This window comes from Enhydra lutris, unplaced genomic scaffold, assembly GCF_002288905.1.
Source record: "Enhydra lutris kenyoni isolate GAN:26980312 unplaced genomic scaffold, ASM228890v2 scaffoldscaffold12, whole genome shotgun sequence".
Classification (NCBI taxonomy): Eukaryota; Metazoa; Chordata; class Mammalia; order Carnivora; family Mustelidae; genus Enhydra; species Enhydra lutris.
Genome location: NW_019154096.1, coordinates 69,423,598 through 69,439,453, shown reverse-complemented (window position 1 = coordinate 69,439,453; position 15,856 = coordinate 69,423,598). Strand labels below are relative to the sequence as shown.

The 15,856-nt window shown below is 49.8% G+C and overlaps 1 protein-coding gene across 2 annotated transcripts in view; it reads left to right on the top strand.

Annotated features, from left to right (window-relative positions):
* The first annotated feature begins 4,122 nt into the window (after positions 1–4,122).
* The window catches only part of LOC111145203 (regulator of G protein signaling 10), a 37,457-nt gene continuing 25,723 nt past the window's right edge, over positions 4,123–15,856 (top strand). The window contains exon 1 of one of the 2 annotated variants that reach the window (XM_022499931.1): positions 4,123–4,214. In XM_022499931.1, coding sequence (XP_022355639.1) covers positions 4,166–4,214 — 49 coding nt within the window. In that variant the 5' untranslated portion in view covers positions 4,123–4,165. Of the gene's footprint in view, positions 4,215–9,876; positions 9,884–15,856 lie in introns of those variants that run through there. The other variant, XM_022499932.1, reaches the window with a different exon arrangement.

The window sequence follows — 15,856 nt, the reverse complement described above, 5'->3', positions numbered from 1 at the left end:
TGACAGAGAAAGAGAGCACACAGAGGGTTGGGGTGGGGGAGGAGGGTGGCAGGCAAAGGGAGAGGGAGAAGCAGGCTCCCCACAGAGCAGGGAGCCCTGCTTCCATTCGGGGCTCCATCCCAGGACCCTGGGATCATGACCTGAGCTGAAGGCAGATGCTTAACTGACTGAGCCACCCAGGCGTCCCAGGCCTGTCTCCTCCTCTGCAGGGTACTGCTGACCTCTGGCTGTGCTATGCCATGAATGTGTGAATTGAAGTGCAAGGGAGATCAAAGATGGGAAAGTCCATTGGTGTCTGCTTGCTCCCTCCATGGAAATGCAGAGTTTAAAGACAGCAAAACTCATGTTGTAAAAATGTGGGTTTAAATATTGGTAGGTTAGGGGCACCTGGGTGGCTCAGTGGGTTAAAGCCTCTGCTTTCGGCTCAGGTCATGATCCCAGAGTCCTGGGATCGAGCCCCACATTGGGCTTTCTGCTCAGCGGGAGTCTGCTTCCTCCTCTCTCTCTGCCTACTTGTGATTTCTGTCTGTCAAATAAATAAATAAAATCTTAAAAAATATATATTGGTAGATTAAACCCCATAGAGATTTTGACCAGTTTCCAACCACTGATTTTTTCCCACTGATTTAAGAGTATATACACCACAGAAATTTTGCAAAACTGGAAAATGTAATAATGAAAATTAAAACCACCGCTTATCCCATCTAGACACAAATGCTAGTAACATTTTGGTATAGTTTTCTGCAAGATTTCTATACATAAATCAACTATATTTCCTCTCCTTGCCCACTGAAAAATTTCTGTATATCTGTATCCTGACTTTTTTCAAAGAAAAAAAAAATCAGTTCTTACAACTGTAAATATCCCATCATAGGAATATTTTGTCCCTTAGTCACTCCATTAATGAGTACGTATAGAATTATAAACAGCACCCATGAAAGAAGAGTTAGGATGTTCAACAGTACCCAGAAATGTTTGCCTCTCTTAGTCTTTCTTTGGGATAAATTACTAGTTGTGGAAGTATTCACTGGTCAGGTGGGTATAAACATTTTGAAAGCTTTTATACATGTTGCCAAAAATGTATCTTAACATACCTGCCTCTCTTGCCTTCTGAAGAGGTTGTAACAATTTACTTTCTTCCTTTCTCTGTGCCTGTCAGTTGCGTCACTGTTCCCAACCCCCTGCAGATTCCTCATATTTTCTTTTAAAAATGCCACTTCTCACTGCACATAGGATAAAGTTTATTTAAGCAGCACTGTAAGGGGGCACAAGAGCAATTCAGATTCCAGTAAATTTTTGTGAGCCTACATGTGCAGGGCACCTTGCCAGGTGGCTTTCATGTTTATTGCTGGCAAACACCACACCCTTAGAATGTGGGCAGCGTCCTTTCCTTGTCCAGTCCCGTAAGGCTGTTTGAAGACACTCGGCTGGGCTGCTCTATGCCCAGGACTGGTACCCAGGTCTCTTGACTCCAAGTCAGGCACTTCTGTATCTTACACTGGCCTAGAATATTCTTTATGAATGACTCTAAAATACAATATATATAATAAAGTGTAAGAAATTCTATAATATATTCAGAGCTCACTAATTTTTAGAAGTTTTGAGTAGAACAAAAAATATTGAACTTTGAAGTCAATGATCCCTCTGATATCCTAGGCTCTTTCTCCTGGTCTGGGTGAATACAGATTTTTCAACAAAAGATGGAACCAACAGGGGTAGGAAGAGGCCAACCTGTCTGTCCTCTCCCTGTCCAGGTTAGTTATTATCATTTGAGAAGGCCTGAGATGAGCCACACAGAGTGAGTGATGCTGCCTGGATGGTGGGCATTGTAGCCCACATGCAAACCCCAGGCAGAACTTAATCGTGTGTGTGTGTGTGTGTGTGTGTGTGCTTGTGCGTGTGCGTGTTTTCTTTTGGCAAACTTTAGAAACCATGAAGCTCTATATTTGTATATTTGGTCTTTTACACAGTGCCTGTTGAAAACTGGCTTTTGGATCTTGAGACACTTAGATATTTAAAGCAACTTTACTGAGACAGTCTCTTAACGTTCTGAAGCAGAAATTTTAAACTGTGTACATTAAACCTTGACCCTGGTCTTTATTTTTGAACTCACTATCTGATATGCTAAGAAGACTGCGAGAGTGGCTTGAAGCTCTGCTATTTTCCCCTCATTTTAGAGAAGCCTGGCTGCCTTAGCTCCGGAGGCATTCATGGGTATGTCTTAGGCCACACCAGGGCATTTCAGGACACTGTGGGGCTGGACCTGGCAACTGGCATATTTAGCTATGCCTGATGCTTCCCCACTGTGCCAGTCTCCTGGTTTCCTGTGTTAGGATTACCTGTAATTTGGTCTCCAGAACGGTTTTCTGGGGAGAAGTGCTGCACAGACACTCTTGGCATTGCTTTGAGAAAGTAGCGATCTCATTTGGATCCAGGACTCTGCCTGAGTTTCCAAGTCCCGCTCCTACAGCGGGGGCAGCTGCTGCCTGTGGTTGCAGTAGGTCACAAGGGTGTGGAAGCAGGTGGGGAGCCCACCCCCAGAGTGGGCCCAGGACAGGAAGAGGTGTTTTTAAACTGAGCTTTTGAGCTGGGTTCTGAGCTTGTTCCCGGTCCCCATAGTGACCGTCCTGCAGCGCAGCTCAAAACCCCACGCTCTTCACCATCTTCAGGAGCCAGGAAAACCTCTCCTGGCAGAAGGGGAGAGTGCAGGCTCTGAAATACTGGGAGAAAAGTGGGTTTCAGAGGGCAAGGGTAGGGGCAGCACTGAGAAGCAACCATGGAAATCCAGAGATGAGGTGGAATTGGGACTGAGCGGGTGGGTAGAACAAGGGAGGAAAAATGAGCAGAACGGGCAGCTCAGAATAGAAGATATAAAAGAAAGTGCCAGCTAGTGAAAACACTGCAAAAGGAGGGTGGCAGGGCCCGACGACTGGGGAGCGGTTTAGAAAAATAGCAATTAGCACAGCTAAAAATAAAGACCAATTTGGAGACAAAGCCGGATACACAAGGAGAAAAATAAGACTCGCCAGAAAGACAATTCTTCGCAAACCGAAAGCTCAAGAAAATGAGGCTAATGACACCCCTTTGGGGGCTGGTTTGCTCAGAAATGAGACAATAGATAGAGGGGGGCGCGGCGGGCCGAGTAGGTGACTGGTGGCGGGAGAGGAGAAATCGAGCCCGGAGCGCAAAGTGGACCTGAGTGACTCCGAAGAGTTGAGCTAAAGGCCCTGCCGGAAGCTGCACCACGTGTCCCCAAAGTTAGAGAAGTGTCCCCAACCAGTCTCTGTGAGGGACAGAGGCATCTCTCGGCAGTGGAACCCGAAGGGTTCCCGCAGAACTGCACCTAAGCCCGCCCCTGGAGCCTCCAGGCCTTGGGGAGAAGGCGCCCAAGTTCACCCACGCAGCGCAGCTCGGCTCGCTCCCCGCGGCCGGGACCCTGGCGACGCCCCACCAGCTTTCGCCGCCATGGGAGGGCCGGGCAGCCCCGGAGTCGCGGGGCGGGCAGGCCGGGGCCTGTGGGGATCCTGGATCCCGGGGGCGAGGAGGCGAAGGCCATGGGCCTCACCCTGGGTTTGCAGAACCTCGAGGCCTCGGCTTCCCAGTCCGTGTAGCGGGAGGGGACCCCCGCCTGCCGCCTCGCGAAGGCGCACTGAGCCACCGAGAGCGCTGCGCCCGCGGCGCCGTACCCGTTTCTCTCGGCTGCAGGAAGAGGGCGGGAGCCCGGGATGGTCGGAGAGCAGCAAGGCGGGCGGGTGGGGCGGGGCCCGGGGCGGCTGCTTGGGCGAGCTCCGCTGGGCGGCGGGGCCCCCGGGGCGCGCGGGCGCCCGGGCAGGGCTCCTAAGCCACAGGCAGCAGTGCGCGCTCCTTCCAGGCCAGTGCACGCCATCCCGGGCGCGGGGCTGGGCCTCGGCGTTTGGTCACTCGCGGCCGCCCTGGGCCACCCAGGCCCCCGAGGCTGGAGTGCTGGGCCCGTGTCGGGGCTGGCGGGCAGTGGGCACCGAGCGCGCCACGCGGCGCCTGGCGGTGGGGAGGGCGGCTGGGCGGGGCGGGGGCGGGCGCGCCGGGGCGGTGCTGAGCGGGCTCCTCCTCTTCGGCCTCCCCCTCCTCTCCGTTCTCCTGCTCTGCTGCCCCGCTGCTCCTCCTTCCTCCCCGGGCGACCGCGGCGATGTTTAACCGCGCCGTGAGCCGGCTCAGCAGGAAGCGGCCGCCGTCAGGTAAGCGGCTCCCCGGCACGCGGGCTGGGGATCGGGGCGCCCGGAGGAGCCACCTCGGCCGACGCTGCCCGCCCAGGGTCCCGGGCATCCTTCCCTCCCTCCTGGGTTCGGGCGCGGCTCGGCGATGCCACCCGACGAGGGTCCCCGCCGACCGCGCCACTGCTCGTTGCTCCGTCCAGCGTCCCTGCGGTCGCAGCGGCGGCGGGAGCGCAGATCCCCGAGCGGCGCTGCGGGGAGGAAGTTTGGACAAAAGGAAGAACAACAGCAGTTTTCTTTTTAGTGATGGTCTGGGAAAAGAAAGGAGATCCCATGCACCCCCAAACTTTGGAGGGAGTATGGGCTCCAGATCCGAAAGCGGAAAGTCGCACGGGTCCCTTCCCTTGGGGAGTTCTCCGTCTCTCTCCGCTGCGGGCGTTGGTGCGAATGATGCCCGCGAGGCACCCGGAGGTGGCAGGGCTGGACCCCAAGCATCGGACTGGCAGCGGGACCCGGGCTGCCCAGCGCCTTCATTTCTGCGCTGCGGAGCCGAAATGTGGGGCCGCCGAGGAGGGTGAACACTATGGTGGAGAGAAGGCTGTAGTTCGCTCCAGGGGAGCGCTGACATTACCGTGGACTTGCCCTGGCTGCCACAGTGGACCAGACTGAGCCACAGTTTGCAGGGATTTGATAGGACAGAGAATCCACGGTGAAAATGAGACCATGCCTTTGATGCCAACCGCCTTACCCTTTTCGTTCACAGTTACGGCTGTGCTCCTTTGAGCTCTTAATGTGGGCGCAGGTCTCTGTTCACCCAGTTCTGCGTTCTCTCTCCACCCTTAGGGGCGCCCTTGTGAAACAGGTACTGTTAAGGCTACTTTCCAGAAGAGGGAACCGAAGCTAGGAGCTGTTAGGTAACCAGTTAGGGGGGATGGAGAACCTTTGAAAGCCAGGTTGGCCCGACTGGAGTTCAGAGGCTTTTCTGCTACCTCCCACTCTGACGGTGGCTGCTTTAGTGCTAAGAGTCTGAACATGTTGGTGGGTCCTGTTTTCACTGAATATCCTATTTTATGAGGGACAGTGCAGTTAAGAGGAGGGACTGGGTGGGCGGGTGAACCAGACCCCTGGGACCAAATCCCACCTCCACTGTTGTAAAAACTTCGTGTCGCGTGCAAATGAGGTTCTGCAGAGTGGGAATAAAACAGCTATCCCTCTTTGAGCCCTTGAACGGAGCTGGTTTCCTGTCCATTACCTTATGCAAATCATTGCATTTAATATTCAGGACACCCTTAGTAAAGTAGGACTTCACAGGGTTATTGTAAAGAGTTCGTATGGGTGTCAGTGGGCTTGTACTTCTTTCTGGGTTGTCTGTGGGTCCAAGGATTCCTTTGGGGATGTTCCTTTTAGCTGTTCCCTGTTGGTGCTTCTGCACAGGCCTGTGGTGCAGTAGGCAGAGCCTGGACTCCAGCTCAGCTCCTGGTTCCCACCTTGACTCTATCATTCAGTGACCTGAGCAAGTTACTTGACCTCTGAGCCAATTGCTAAATTATTGGGAAATTTGAGAACTGGGTGCCAAATCACAGATAGCTTGAAATTGGCTGTTGGTGGATACTTTTACCATGGAAATGGGCAAAGACTGCAGATTAAACCTTTTTTTTATCTAGGAGAGCTGGTTTCCTGGCACACCTCTGCATCTGTTTTCCCATCTGTAAAGTGGGTTTCATAGAGTCTTGGGATTAAACACACAACATACGAGGTCTCTAGTACAATGTCTGGCATGTAATACGTGAGGAATAATGATCAGTTTCCCCCCTTTCATGTTATAAACAGAGCTGTTCTGAACACCTCTGCCTGGGTATTCATTGCTTCGCATCATTTGGGGGTATCCCTGGTTTGGGGGGTGTTATAGGGATGAGGGTTGTACCCCAGAAAGACTGGGGCAATTTAGAGACACTAGTGGAGCGTACCTCTTTTGCGGCCATCATTTTTCAGCCTTACAACATGAGATTAGGTGACAGATAGAAAGATTAGTAGTTAAGCACCATGGATTGGCATGGGGTGCCTGGCCGCTGAGAACCCAAACAACAATGGATCTTTAGGTTTAGAGTGTACCCCACTGATGGGAAAGGGCAAATGAGGCCCTGCCCTTTGGGCATCACCATACAGCAGTGCGACAAGAAGGAGTCAAGTGAGAAAGGGCATGTGGGCCCCGAGGCAGAGGTACTGGGAAGCTTGCCAAGAGATCCGTGGGACCCTGTACTGCATTTTGACTTGGTAACTTTGAATTATTTTCCTTAAACTGGCTCTCCAAATTGTATAAGCTTCCAGCCCCACAAGTGCTGGATCCAGCCCTGCAGTCCCCTGATACAGACCCAGTTTCAGTCCTGGCTCCCAGAACCTTCTATTGTATAGGCTTTTCCTGCTTTTCAGCAAAAACTTACCGGAGACCATGTCTTCAAGCTCTGAGTTTGGAGTTCCTAACCCCTAATTCCAAGGTTCAAAGTGGGACTCCCTTATTTTCCTTAAGGGGATTTCTCAAAGTATGTTCGTGAACCCGCCGGGGATGCGAAGGCCGTGGATAAAATGCAGCTTTCCAGGCCACACCCTGGACCCACTGATTCCACCTTGGGGACCCGAGGTGGGGGGAGAATAAGCTGCATTTTCAACAAATGCCTTAGTTGATTCTTGTGCCACTGAAGTCTGTCTGTCCACCCCCTCGCCCCCCACACGGACTCACACCGTCGGTGGTAGTTGTGGTGCTGCTCCCCCGGAAAGCAAAGCCGAAGCCACAGTTTTCCCTCTGCGAGCAGATCAAGGGGCGATCCGTGGGGGGAATCCCCATCCTGCCAGGCAGGCTTGGCTCTCCCCCCGGGGGCCGGTTGTACACTAGCCCATTAAACCCTTGGGACCAGTTTTTGATTTATTGCTGGGCCCAAGTTTTTATTTAAAGATGACAGTCAACATAGCAACTTAAGGTCTTTGTTTTAACAACCCCGCAGTCAGCAGTCTTGGCCTCTGGGAAAATTTTCCCTGGGGAACATCATGGGCCCTGTTGGCCTGTGGCTTCAGGGAGAGCAGTTTGGGGACAGGGAAGCCGGGCTGGGCCAAGGGGTGTTGTTTTAGACTGGTATGGTTAGCCTACAAGCCGGCTGTGTCTGGGATGTCAGCTTCGAATGCCACTAGCTCCGAATGCCACCAAGGGCAGCCTGTAGACCAGCGGCAATCAGGTCCTGCTGCAGCTCTGCCTTCTTCATTGGCTTTGCACATGACCGATGTCTCCTTCTTGCACTGTTAGAAATTTGGGGAACCCTGGCAGGTGCCAGGCAGGCCGTTTCCTGGGGCTTCCTGGGTAGACTGAGGCACACGTCCTGCTGTGCTTGAGTAATCCCCTCGGCCTGGGGCGCTGGGCTTAGAAAGTTGCTGTTTAAATTGTACTAAATTTACTCTCACTGGTTGTCTTCTGCTTCCCCCAGATAGCTTTCCTCTGGAGCAGCCCCAAGAGGGGTGGTGGGGGCCGAGGGGCCCCAGGGCAGGCGACAGCAGCAGCAGCTACCCGATAAGAGCCATCAGGAGGCATCCCCTGTGGGGGGAACAGCCCCTTGCAGACTTCCGGGGACTCATTTCCCTTCTAAGCCGGTTCCCATCCCTCCAGGGCTTTGCAGAGTGCCTGTGGGTCAGCTGTGCTGTTCCCTCTGCACGGTGTTCTGGGACCCCTCCTCGGGCCTGCCTTCTGCCCCAGGCCCATTCCCCCTGCTCTCACTCTGCCCGTGGGGGGCTGTGCATTCCCGCTTCTGCCCCTTTGCTTCCTAGGGGTGTCCTATGTCCTGAGTCTTCTTCCAAAGATGGGTCTCCCCCTGCCCCAGCAGGGCCTCTCTCCCCAGACTCCTGCCTCCCTCTCTCTCTGCCCCTGAAATGCAGGCTGTTTTGTCTCTCTGTGGACAGCCACAGAGGCCAAGGGGCAGGGTCTTTTCTGGAGCCACCACCCATTTCAGAAGGGACAGACCAGAGAACTCAAATTTCTGACCCAAGCCCAGAGCTACCTGCATGAGTTCACACAATGTCCATTTAGTCATCTTGTTAAAATATATTTAGAGTTAAAATATGTAAATGAATATGGAGCTGACAGCTTTTCTCTTTCCACTTCTCCTGCCTCCTTCTTCCCTTCCTCCCCTTTCTTCCTTTCTCTTGTCAGGACATTAAAAACAATGCCATCATCAACCATCTTTATCATTCCATAAATGAAAGGGCATTTGAATACCCAAGAGAGTAAAGACAGAATTTCATGTAAGGAAATATCCTGATCCACGGAATCTTCTAGAGGTTGTTGTGTCCAGGGAGAGGCACTGGGTGACTGAGGGACAGAGCTGACAGGAAGTCGTGCTCCCCTGTGCTCCCACTGTCTCTTGAATTTTGTACCATGTAAATAAATATAATGATCTCTTTCCTAAAAACAACCCAGGACCGCCTTGACCATATCAAGACAGCTTACGTGGTAAATATTTCTTTATCCTTATTTTCATTTCTTTTTTTTTTTTTTTTTTTTAGATTTTATTTATTTGACAGAGATCACAAGTAGGTAGAGAGGCAGGCAGAGAGGGAGAAAGGAGGAAGCAGGGTCCCCGCAGAGCAGAGATCCCGACGCAGTGCTCCATCCCAGGACCCTGGGATCATGACCTGAGCTGAAGGCAGAGGCTTTAACCCACTGAGCCACCCAGGCACCCCCTTATTTTCATTTCTTCATGAACTGGTGAAAAAAACTTTATGCCATCCTGTGGCATTGTGGGCAGACAGCCATCTGGGAACTCCTGGTCTCGTCTTCTCAATTAATTTTAAGTTCCGTGAGAAAAAGGGCCTCGCCTTTCACTTATTGCGTCTGTCACTGTCCTTCTTGCCTTTGCAGGCTCTGCAGCCCGAGGACTTGGGGCTGAGCCCCACCTCATCCACTTCTTTGCTTTCTCCTTGGAGCACATTACTTAACCTCACCGTGCCTCAGTTTCCACGTCTGTAAAATGGGCCCCTTACGAGCCCAACCTCAGAGGGTCGCTGTGACATGGAGACCAGATCTATAGCAAGTGCTCAGTCCGGAGCTATTTTTACAGCCGTCCTGCTCGCTGTCTCGCCCCCAATCTATCAGAAAACATCCATCAACGTAAACGTGAACATGAGCGCCAGACACGGCGGACCCCCGGGGGGACTCAGCTCCTCCTCAAGAAACGCACAGCCTCTCGGACGCTGGAGGGAGAATATCACTTACTCGCCCAGCCGTGGGGGCCCCGGGGGGAGTGAGGGCACATTTGTGCGTGAGTGTCAGGCCCCCCGGGGGAGGGGGGCGGCGGCACAGGGCTTCTGGAAAGTGAGGGAAATGAGGACAGGGTCTTCGTTTTCACCCCCAGAGTAGGGCTCCTGGGTAATTTTTATTTTTTCTGGGCCTTTGCCTAGAAAGTAGAGATCTAGGGAGGCTACAAATAACAGTCTGGCGTTCTGATTTCCTTCCCTCTGGTAGAAACTGGAAGCCAGTGGCCATCTGTTGTTTAGTCCACTCAAAAGAGGATGTGGAGTCTTGTTTTTCCTCCAGACCCAAGGGTGCTCAGGAGCCCCACAGCCCCCGGCCTGTCTCCCACGAAACGTCTCTGAGAAAGCAGTGGGTTTCTGGGCTTCGTGAGACTCCTCAGGTGGACCCCAGAGCATGGAACGTAAGGAGCAGCCCCCACCCCACTTTGGCAGATGTCCTCCGCTTAAAGGTGCACCGGTGCCCCGGGAGGCACCGCCCCAGCCCTTGACTTTCTCTGAGGTCTCTGGCTTCTTATTAAAAAACGCCATGAAGCCTTTCCTGAGTCCAGCCAACCCTCTGTAGCCTGCTCGCCTTCTCTGGTCTTTGATGCTTGCTATTATGATTATTTTAAAAACTTTTCCAATTTTTATTATTATATTCTGCTCGTTGCACTTCACGCAAACCTCCCCACCAAGGGAACTGCGTGCTCGAAGGGTGGTCATTCTCCGACCTTAGATGCTGGAGCCAGTAAACACTTAAGTAACGTTTAGATAGAGTGTTTCTGTGACCCACTTTCTCCAGAGCCCTACATACATCTCCAGTTGTAACCAACTGATTCTCTGCTTCTAAGTTTGGATGACTTTAAAAAAAAAAAAAGTAATATGTTTGATGCGGAATTGTTGATATGAGGTTTTAAAGATTTTATTTATTTGTGAGAGAGAGAATGAGGGGAGGGGCAGAGGTGGAGGGAGAGGGAGAGAACCTCAAGCAGATTCTGTGCTGAGTGCGGAGCCCGACACGGGGCTCGATCTCATAACCCTGAGATCGTGACTTGAACTGATACCAAGAGTCAGACGCTTAACTGACTGAGCCACCCAGGCGCCCCTGATGTGAGGTTTTACATAAGGTTCTTGGGGTGTGCACTTTTCCTTGAATGTTTACGGGAGTTTCGGTGTGTGTGTGTGTGTGTGTGTGTGTGTGTGTGTGTTGCACCAGACTGCTTTAGAATTGGGAATGAACATTTCTGCCTCTTCCTGGGCTTGAATATTTCATACGTTTTCTTTAATAATGCTAGAAGTTTTGGGGGTACTTAGGATAGGCTCTTTGATGATGTACCCTGATTCTGCTTTGAGGAAGGTGGGTGTTGAGATTTTACTAGGACATTATTTGACTTGGGAAAATTGTCTATGCAGGATCATTAACCTAGACCTTCCTGCAGACTAATAGCAGGAATCCTCGCTCTAAGCCTTCAGCTCCGATGAGTGTTACAGATGTCTTTTGAGTATGGATTTCCAAGGAATTAATGTCTGGAGAAAGTCTCTGGTAGATATGACATCATAGCATCTATAAATAATGCATTACGAAATATGCTGCAAGCCACCAGCCTCAGCCATCTGTATCTGTGAAATAATGGCTTTTGCTGAAGTCAGAAACCACACAGAACAGCATAAATGTAAATGGAAAGCGTATGTACATTGTGTTTGCATGCTAGATGGTTCTGGCCCGGTCTGGTGTGGGTTTTTGTCTGTGCTGAATTCCCTCTTGGTTTTCTCAGTCTTTTCCCACGGTGCAGTTGTCTTCCTCTTCAAGGCCGTTATGTTCTGGCCTTTGTGAGTGTGGAGATCGGCTATATTAAAAACAAAAATGGCAGTAGAACCTTACGATAAAGTGCATGGGCTCTGGAGCTGGGCTCGGAGCGTGGTCTCCCCTCTGTTAGCTGGGCGACGCTTACAAGTTTCTGTGCCTCGTCTGTGCTTCCCCATCGGAAGTGGGGATATTAAGCACACCACAGGCTCACTGTGAGGTGTGAATGATCGAACCCACAGAAAAAGCTTGAAGCAGTCCCCAGCATACTACAAACAATGTGTCAGTATCCCTTCTTGTTACTAGCTAATGATAGATTGCTCTGAGCATAAATCTATTGAAAAACAAGTATTGTGAGGGCTCCTGGGTGGCTCAGTGGGTTAAGCGTCTGCCTTCAGCTCAGGTCATGATCCCAGAGTCCTGGGATCGAGCCCTGCATTGGGCTCCCTGCTCAGTGGGGAGACTGTTTCTCCCTCTCCTCCCTGCTCGGCTCTCTCTTGCTATCTCAGTCTCTCTTTTTCAAATAAATATATAAATAATATCTTTTTTTAAAAAAAGAAAAATAAGTATTGTGCCTACAAAAATCTGATCTAAAATGTTTTAAAGACTGCAGGAGGTTAAAAAAATTTTTTTTCATTGCAAAAATATTTTAATAGGTAAACTAAACAACAAGACAAGATAAACAGAGCTGGACAAAATTGAAACAAAAGTCATCAGCGATAACTCCTTACTAGCTTGAGTGATCTTAAAGCTGCTAGAAAAGTATGTTTGACTTTTTTTCCACCTGTGCCTTCCAAGTTTAACTTCTTGTGTAATCCATCTAAAATGGCAACTTTTGTCAACAAAAAAGCAAAGAATAGTATTATACCTTTATGGCTCCAGGTGCCAGGAGTTGGGAAGCTGGGAACTCTTGGCTTTGCTTTATTAAGTTCAAGAAGTAAACCTTTTTATAGAGAAAGGTTATTCCTTTTTCTTACAATTGCTGGACTGACTGTAACATTTCAGGTGAACTTGTCTTAGGAGCCTTTACTTACATGCATTGGGAAGTAGGGAAAGTCTCCTGAGGTAATAGAAATGGCCCGCGTTGAGGGATGATCTCTAGGGCAGTGCCAGATGGCGGGGGGTGGGGGGTGCTCTGCTCAGTCTCACTGGTGGTCAGGAGCATAACTTGGAAAAGAGATGCACCGTTAAATGAGTGGAGTTTGCAAATGTGGTTCTATTTAGAGCTATCTACCTATACTGATACCAATCAAGAAAGATTAAGGAAAAAAGGCGTAGGCAAAAGCTCTTACTGAAAGGCAGTCGGGAAGTCTTGGAAAAATTCTAACCTATACTCCTGGGAAAAGCAAAAACACACATCAGACAGAGTGCGGGTGGATTCCCACAGTACGGGTGGGGGGGCAGAAGGTGGACAAAAAGGCAAGAAGGAATTTGTCTTATCCAGGGCACCAGAGCCAGACTCCAGTGGCCGTGGTTGTGGAGAGTAGCTGCATCTCGGTGGACTTCCTGAGCCAGCCCTGGAAATTCTGTGCCCTTCTGTAACCGTGTCGGGGCCAATGCAATTCATGACTTTCGATGGCAGGGAGAGGATAGCCCAGTCAAGAACCAAGAGAAAGGGCCATTTATTTGCCAGGTGCTGTGTTCTGGAGCAGACCTGGGGTTCTGCGTGGGTGGCCCTGGTTTGGGGGGATGGTCACTTTCACACCGAAGTCCCAATACTGGTTCCACCGAGCTGTTCTTCAGTTGGGTCACCTTGGGTAGGTCATTTTACCCTCTGAACCTCTATTTCTCAGTCTATAAAATACAGGGACTAGACCAGACTAGTGCGTATTGAGTTATAAGAGTTTTCGATCAAGTGAAAGTTGGCACAGAAATTTAATATGCAAAGTAATTTGAGTATAAATTAAGGGTTGGGGGAGGTGGCAGTTATCAAATGGTGGGGTCAGAAAGCTTATCTCCTATTTAACCAAGGAGCACTCTTTTGGATTTTTAAATGGGAATCCACTGAGTGTATTTATTTGCAAGATAGTGTGGCAGCAAACACTAAGATGTGATCTGGTTTATTGTTGAAAAGAATGTCAGGACCTTTAAAACCCTTTCAGACCAAGGTTGGAAACTTACGGGCAGAATAGGTGTTGTGTGACAGCAGGAGAAATTTCTGGCTGCCTAAGACTGCTCCCGGGAGCAGCCCACTTGTGTCTCTGCGTGTATTTACTTCAGAGACGATATCCTGAGGGAGGGTAGCAAGTTGTGAGGCTGTACTCACGAGCAGGAATAAGTTGGTGAAATGCTTGGCCGAATGAACCCTCTTGCAGAACTTTTTTATAATGGTGATCTCTTGATTCGATTTTTACTTTGTCGGGAAGAAACCCAGTGTTCATTGTGTTTGGAGGCTTGCCGTTCTAGCATTTTCGAAGAGAGCAGGGGAACTAATGTAATATCCACGGACTGAAGATTCACTTTAAAGAAGAATCAGGTCCATTTGTGCTGTGTTTGAGTGAGTTTGCTTCTCTGTGAAAGGAATAGATCGGTCTCGAAAATTCTCTTATGTGCTCTATCACCAGTGAGCATTGAAACACAGTCCCCACTCCCTGGCGGGCTTCTGGCTTCTGCTTTTCAGCCCCAGTCAGCCAGCGAATGTCTACAATCTAGGTGGTTCTCCCAGATGCTGGGGGACAGAGTCTCAGCCGCTGGAGAAATTAACACGTGGATTGGCCCAATAGAACAGGAAAGATCATGGCAGCTGAGTTACTGTGAAGGCCAATGTATCCGGATACAACTTTCTTCCAAAAACGTTTAAAACTGTACGGCGTCCTAGTGGTTTGCAACAATTAATATTCATAGGACTTTTCTCATTTGTCCTTTTCAAATGGTCTGCTTTGCTGATTTTTTAAATTAAAAGCGTATTTTCTCCTACATTCAAACTTTTCTTTATAGAAATAGGCATCTACAGGACACCTAGGTGGCTCAGTGGGTTAAAGCCTCTGCCTTCGGCTCAGGTCATGATCTCAGGGTCCTGGGATCGAGCCCCACATCAGGCTCTCTGCTCAGTGGGGAACCTGCTTCCCCCCCACCCCGCCTGCCTCTCTGCCTACTTGTGAGCTCTGTCAAATAAATAAAATCTTAGAAAAAAAAAAAAAAAGAAATAGGCATCCACTTCGAATGAGAAAAGGCAATGGAGAGAAGTATTAGCTATAAAAAGAGTTCACTTGATACATCATTATTTTAGGGAAGAGGGGAGAGGAATTAACATTTGTGAGGGTCCTCTGTGAGCTTCTAGATGCCCGATGGGCTTCCCGTTTTAGTATTTTGGATAACCAGCGAGACAGGAAGATTATCTTGCACACAGAATTTTGCCCCTTACCACACAGTCTGAATTGGCCGAATTGGGTTTGGAACCTGGGCCCATCCGAAGTTACATTCCATGTTTTTGTTTTCCCCCTTGACTCCAGGAAGTGACCAAATTCTGTAAAATGAGGCATGTTTGTGTTGTCACTTCCTCTCAGGCAAGTAGTCAAAGTGTGTTAGTTGGAAGTCCCCTGTCCCCTTTCCTATAGTCAAGAGACTTTTCTGCTCTTGAGGAAGAGAAGGCAGCAGGTGTGCAGGTAGAGAGTCATTCATCCATCCAATCTATACACGTAGTAATGGTGTGATGCTGAACCGTATTGGAGACAAAGGAAAAAATCAGTAATACCAATCCTGTTTTTATTCACAATTTGGGTATTTTGTTTGTTAAAGAATTCTTTTTCTTTTTTTAAGATTTTATTTATGTATTTGATGGAGTGAGAGAGCATAACCAGGGGGAAAGGCAGAAGGAGAGGGAGAAGCAGGCTCCCCACTGAGCAGGGAGCCCAACATGGGGCTTGATCCCAGGACCCCAGGATCATGACATGAGCCAAAGGCAGATGCTTAACCAACCGAGCCACCCAGGTGCCCCACATTAAGGAATTCTTTGCATATTTTGATTTTTCAAAATCTTGCATGAAAATACCATTTATCTTGATGCCTGAGTTTTTTAGCAACCCCCTAAAATCATGTACCTGCAGCCAGTGTCTCCCTTTTCCCACCCTTGGCCCAACCCCAGTGCACACTTTTATTTATGTGCCGGGCAATGAGCTACATGTGTTGCGGATACAACATAAAGATAACACAGAAGCTTTTGGACTAGTGCGTCAGTCACGCAAATCATCACAAGACAGCGCGATAATTACCAGACTGTGCCCAAAGCATAATGGGGAAGCAGCCACCATTGTGGCAGGGTTCTTGGGAGGAAGTCCTTGGGAGGCTTGAGGGCTGGCCAGAGGACACGTGGGTGGGGGAAGGATGGATGGAGAGTGGTGGGAAAGGACAAGGCCCCCTTGTCATCGCTCTGAGCCTCAGTTTCCCTCACATGTAAGATGGAGGAAATGGCAGTGCCTCCTTCCTAAGGTTGTCATGGGAACTAGAATGGGTTCCCCGTGTTAAGTGCCTGCCATAGATTCTGGCACGTAACCTGTATTAGCCACAATGGTGATGACGGTGACCATTACTTGCATATATTTTTACGTGAAAGTATCTTTGGGCCAAATACACAGTCTGAACTTTGCTTTGC